Below are 6000 nucleotides of genomic sequence, written 5' to 3'. Positions count from 1 at the left end.
CACCTCTGCTTTTCCCTAAGGAAATAAAGCCACTTTGGTGGCTCCCACACCTCCCTCCATCTCAGGTTCGGTTTAGAGCTTGACTCCAGTTCTTTGTGCTCACACATCGCTGGGAATCACAGAGGTTAAGAAAAATAATTTAAATCCAAGTCATCCACAAATGAAAAATTCAATTCTGCTGAGACACAGATAAAAAAAGCACAAATCAAACCCAAGTTTAAGTTTGGGGTTTATGTTGTGTGTTAATATTAAAGAAGAGATTTGAAGATTCAGTGTGACTTATTTGTTGTCAAACTTCCGCCTGGGTACATATATAATGTTTATGATTCCTCAAAGAAATACCAGTAGAGTAGAAAGGGATTGTTTTTTAACTCAAAAGGGAAATGGGATTTTCTTCTCTTAGTAGCTTTCAGTTTATGAATGAAGCAATTCCTTGTTGACCTGCTGCTCACCAGCTCACCGTTTTTCTCCCCCAAATCAGATTAAACTGTTAGAACAAGAGAATGAGCACTTGAATCAAACCGTGGCCTCCCTCAGGCAGCGCTCGCAGATCAGCGCCGAGGCCAGGATGAAGGAGATCGAGAAGGAGAACAAAATCCTCCACGAGTCCATTAAGGAGACCAGCAGCAAGCTAAACAAGATGGAGTTTGAGAAAAAACAAGTCAGGAAAGAACTGGAGCACTACAAAGAGAAAGGGGAGAGGGCAGAGGAGCTGGAGAACGAGCTGCACCGGCTGGAGAAGGAGAACGAGCTGCTGCAGAAGAAAATCACCAACCTGAAAATCACCTGCGAGAAGATCGAGGCCTTGGAACAGGAGAACTCGGACCTGGAGACGGAGAACAGGAAGCTGAAAAAAACCTTGGACAGCCTCAAGAACCTGACCTTCCAGCTGGAATCCCTGGAAAAGGAGAACGCCCAGCTCGACGAGGAGAACTTGGAGTTGAGGAGGACAATCGAATCCTTGAAGTGCACCAGCATGAAAGTGGCACAGCTGCAGCTGGAAAATAAAGAGCTGGAGAGCGAAAAGGAGCAACTGAAGAAAAGCCTGGAGCTGATGAAAGCCTCTTTCAAGAAGACTGAACGCTTGGAGGTCAGCTACCAGGGGCTGGACACGGAGAACCAAAGGCTCCAGAAGGCCCTGGAGAACAGCAACAAGAAGATCCAGCAGTTGGAAAGCGAGCTCCAGGATTTAGAGTCTGAAAATCAGACCCTGCAGAAGAACTTGGAGGAGTTAAAAATCTCCAGTAAGCGCCTGGAGCAGTTGGAGAAGGAGAACAAGTTGTTGGAACAAGAGACCTCTCAGCTGGAGAAGGATAAGAAGCAGCTAGAAAAGGAAAATAAAAGGCTTAGGCAGCAAGCAGAGATTAAGGATAGTACCTTGGAGGAGAACAATGTCAAAATTAGTAACCTGGAAAGGGAAAATAAGTCTCTGTTCAAAGAAATCGTTGTGTACAAAGAGTCCTGCCTGCGCCTGAAAGAGCTGGAGAAGGAAAATAAGGAACTGGTGAAAAGAGCCACCATCGACAAGAAAACCCTGGTCACCCTGAGAGAGGTAAAGAGATTGGTTATCCTTCCACCATCATCTGCCTGCCAGGTGAAAAAAATCACAGAAAAAGGCTCTATTTTCTGGGTTTTTAAGCTGTAATCTGGGTGCTCCCACCTTTGTGCTTATTGTAGGGAAGGCGTTAGATAATCACAATTTACGTGACCATAGTAAGGAAAAGGAGTAATATCAGACATTGTCCCTTGGCTGTCGTGCTCAAGACCAAATTTAAAGGGAAATTCTGCAGAAAGGAAGAGAACACAGTGAAACCACAGTCACAGTGCAGGGTCTGATCCAGCTGAGAGCCGACAACTGCAGGGAGGGCAGAGTTAACTCTGAATTATTCCAGTCACGTAGTGATAAAAGACTCTTGTCTGAGCACTCCTAGAACTGAGGCTACGCTGTTTGATTTCTGTGGAAATACTGACCGTGTTTTCTCCTCTGCAAGGACCTGGTGAACGAGAAACTGAAGACTCAACAAATGAACAACGATCTGGAGAAACTTGCCCACGAGCTGGAGAAAATAGGCTTGAACAAGGAGCGGCTCCTGGAGGATGAGCAGAGCAGCGACGACAGGTGAGGGTGTCAGGGCCCACCTGAAACAGAGAGCAAAGGAGGGGCTTTTTTAGTCAGGAGGGGAAAATGGGCTGGTGCATTCCCAAGGCACACTCACAGCCCCGAAATGCAACTGGCTGTTCTTTGACAGGAACGGGAGAGCTGATGTGCTCTTGCATTCTGCGACAGCGAGTCGCCACTTTTTGTTGCTAAGAAACTCGCTGAAGTATGTCAGTAGATCCAACTAACTATAATTAAATGTTTCCACGTTCCAGCCAGCAGCAGGAACGGTGGCAGTAAGAGAGAATTAGCTCAAAGTGCATTTTTTCCCTTTCTGACTGCTTGTCTGGCACAGATGGTTTCTACAGCTTTTAACACGCAGTGGTTACCTTGGACTGTGTCACTCCTTCCTCACAACTAATCCCTGCCACAAAAGGAAGCTGCATTCCCACTGCCCCTGGCTGGCACTGTCCAGTACTTGAGTACTGATACAGCTTCTCCAGAAGTTGGTCCTGGCTCCATCCCTCCACCACCTGCCACGAGGAGGCAGCTGCTGCCCTGACATCTCTTTCCTCTGCTGTGTCTGCCTCTTCTGGCTTATCCTGCAGGGATTTAGGCAAAATCTGTGGCAGGAGAAGAGCAGAGCAGTGTGGGCCTGTGGGCAAGCTTTATTTCACAGTGCTGCTCAGTGTGGGGATCTGTTCTTACAGATGATTGTCACCAACACGGCGGTCGATTTGGGCCTCTCTGTGTCCAAAGGAAACCCCAGGGCTGGGTTAAAGACCCAGATGGTTCCCTTTTTTGGTGCCAGTGCTCTGTGACTGAGGTGGTGTCAGAGTCCTGGGGGTGAATCTGTTACCACCTCTTGTTTTCCTCTTCCTGATTGGAGAGATTTCCTTGTGTTTTTAATGAATATTCTTGGGAGCACTTCAGTCTTTCCAGTGGGGTCTAAACTGGCCGCATTTTATGAGTAACTTGGAAGTGTTTTCCATTTCTCCCTGTGTTTCCAATGTCTGTTGTCCTTGGACAAACACACTGATGGACTCTGAATCTGAAATACCCAAGTCTCAATGACATCAGAAAATCTGTACCATCTTTCACTGTGAGGTGTTCAAAAGGAAAGTGGATATCAGTTCTCTGCTATTTGTCTTTTTTACATAATTTGGTAACTTTTCAGTAACAGAAATTCTTGTTTCTAGCCAGATCTGTGCTTCAGCTCAAGGAGGTGAAACCCTTCATATTCCACTAGTCATAGGCTGCCTCCTGTTCCTGAAATCTCTGGGAATTACTTGTCATGTCTTCAAATGTAGGATTCCCATCCTGCTCCTTGATGCCCCTGGACAGCTCTCTGCTCATTAATTCTCTTCCCATTGGTCTTCTGCTCCAGTTCCTGGCTGGATCTAATGCCCTTGTCCATTCAGGAGCCTCCTGCAGCCTATTCCCTTCACTGAGCTGATGGATCCTGCAGCAGCAGGGTGGGAAAGGGGGATGTCAGGGGTTTATTTTATCCAGCTGTGGGAGCAGTGGGATGTTTGCCCGGCTCTGAGCCACGTGCACAGTGACTGAGCTGCCTAGAGTGATTCCTGACTGTGGTTTGCAGTATTGCCTCTAGAGGAGACACAGTTGTAAATTGATACAGCCTGAATCTGACCACTCCTCTCCCAAACAGGCACTCTGGGTTTTTGGGGTGCCCTGCAATGTTGTAAATATGGTGAAAAATGGGAGCTTTACCCTCAGGGGTGATGACAGTCCTAAAATCCCAGCAGCTGGGCTGAGGGGGCAGTTTGCACAGCCAGGCACCACATGAGTGTGCACCTGCACAGTCCTGCCCTGCCTTCCCCTTGGCAGCTGGCAGGAGATGGGAACTGATGAAAATCTTGCTCTCCAAATCCTTCCCATCCTCGTTGGGTTCAGGTCCCCGCTGGATCCGCTGGAGCGGGGCCAGCAGGAGGAGTGCAGTCATCACACCCAGGGTAATGATGCAGATAAACAGCCCCCTCCTGGGGGAGGGCCTCAGCCTGCCTTTTCGTGTGCCTAAAGCACATCTGAAAGAGAGGAGGAGTCAGAAATGGGGTTTGTCACCACCTTCTGTTTGCTTTAGTGAACACTGAGGGGTCTGCACGCTCTTGACTCCCCAGCGTTTTTGAGGGTAGCCGTGAGGCTGCTCTTTCCCAACATTCCAGGGTTTAAGGGCCTCAAAGGGGTTTTGGAAACACTGACTTTGTGCTTGTTGCTGACCAGTAGGTACAAGCTTCTGGAGTCCAAACTGGAATCCACGCTCAAGAAGTCGCTGGAAATCAAGGAAGAAAAAATCGCGGCTTTGGAGGCTCGTTTGGAAGAGTCGACAAATCTGAACCAGCAGCTCCGGCAGGAGCTGAAAACAGTAAGGAAAAGGGCATTTTCCTGTCAGATTGAATGGTTCCTGTAGGAGCTGCTGTTGTTTCTCTTTGTGGGTAAGACTGCAAAAGCTGGGCATTGTTTGGGTAGTGACTGCTTTTAAAACTCTGTTGGAATCAGATGAAACGTGGTAGAGTTTATTCATTGCTCATTGAAAATGTCAGGTGGATAAATTGGCTGGGGCTGATTTGATTTGGGGTGTCATTTCCAGTTATATTTCCTGACCTACCTTCAGCAGCCTGAGTAGAATGGTTAAAAAAAAGAAATGCCTTGGCTGTAGGATTTTGTTATAAAACTTGGGGGGTACCGTTGAAGGCACTGAAATGAAATAGGAGATGGAGGTATCGTGCTCTTAGGAAAACGTTTGTTAGGGTGAAGTTATCCATACCCATAAATAATTTGTGCAGCATCTCCCCAAACATGTACAAAAAGCAGATTTACAGTTACAGGAACACAGAACTTCCTATTCTTAGAGAGGTGGCATGGCCAGGTAATAAATCAGGGTGTCTAAAATGGGAAATTCTGAACCTTATCTGAGTTGCCCTAAATAATTGCAGGTGAAAAAGAACTACGAAGCTCTCAAGCAAAGGCAAGAGGAGGAGAGGATGGTCCAGAATTCCCCTCCCAGAAGCGGAGAAGAGAATCAGCCCGTCAATAAGTGGGAGAAGGAAAACCAGGAAACAACTCGAGAATTGTTGAAAGTTAAAGACAGATTAATTGAAGTGGAGAGGAATGTAAGACGAGATTTAGCTGTGGTTGTGATTATTTGTTGTTGTCTGTTGCGGTCACAGGAATGAGTGTTGTTCAGGTGTGTCACTTGTCACCTGGTTCCCATCCCGAGCAGTGCATGGAGCAGCTGGATTCTGCTCTGAGGGATGCCTTGAAACACTTGGCAGGCGTTTCAAAGGAAACGTGAACACCTGAATTTGTCCCTGTGGGTGCAGAGCTCTCTCTGAAATCCCTCTTGCCCAAGCCTTGTTTCCCTGGGGCCTGCAGGTGTCTCTGCTGTTCCTCTGTAGGTACAGCACTCGTTCCCTGCTTGCCCATCGTAACCCGCAGTGACAGGCTGTGTGTTCACACCCCGTGTGTCCCTTGGCCTTGGGAGGTGACTCCCGCTTTCATTCCACTCGTGACTCTCTTGGAGAAGCCCCTGTGAGCTCAGACCTTGCGTGTTTGTTGTCCCCCCGTGCCCAGAACGCGACGCTGCAGGCGGAGAAGCAGGCGCTGAAGACGCAGCTGAAGCAGCTGGAGACGCAGAACAACAACCTGCAGGCGCAGATCCTGGCCCTGCAGAGGCAGAGCGTGGCCCTGCAGGAGCAGAACACCACCCTGCAAACCCAGAACGCCAAGCTCCAGGTGAGCTGGGCCTGTTTGGCTCTCCAAACCCAAAGGAAAGCTGTTTTTTCTAAAAAAAAATCGTGTTTTAAGCCACATTTTGCTTCCGGTGCGGACCTGGGAAAGGAGGTAATGTGGAAATATCTCTCAGAGAGTCAAATAATAGTTTG

At 48.0% G+C, this 6000-nt stretch overlaps 1 protein-coding gene across 13 annotated transcripts in view; it reads left to right on the top strand.

Moving 5' to 3' along the window:
* Positions 1-6000, top strand: part of CCDC88A (coiled-coil domain containing 88A) — a 66151-nt gene that overhangs the window by 40061 nt on the left and 20090 nt on the right. For 11 of the 13 annotated variants that reach the window (XM_027901662.1, XM_027901661.1, XM_027901660.1 and 8 more), the window contains exons 15-19: positions 482-1552; positions 1992-2119; positions 4340-4481; positions 5053-5229; positions 5690-5851. In XM_027901662.1, coding sequence (XP_027757463.1) covers positions 482-1552; positions 1992-2119; positions 4340-4481; positions 5053-5229; positions 5690-5851 — 1680 coding nt within the window. The remainder of the gene's footprint in view (positions 1-481; positions 1553-1991; positions 2120-4339; positions 4482-5052; positions 5230-5689; positions 5852-6000) is intronic. The other 2 variants (XM_027901658.1, XM_027901650.1) reach the window with 1 other exon arrangement.

Source organism: Empidonax traillii, unplaced genomic scaffold (genome assembly GCF_003031625.1).
Source record: "Empidonax traillii isolate 1590-97213 ecotype Southwest subspecies unplaced genomic scaffold, ASM303162v1 scaffold804:size347002, whole genome shotgun sequence".
NCBI classification, from domain to species: Eukaryota; Metazoa; Chordata; class Aves; order Passeriformes; family Tyrannidae; genus Empidonax; species Empidonax traillii.
The sequence above is the reverse complement of the archived record's forward strand: the minus strand, read 5'-3'. Positions and strand labels throughout refer to the sequence as shown.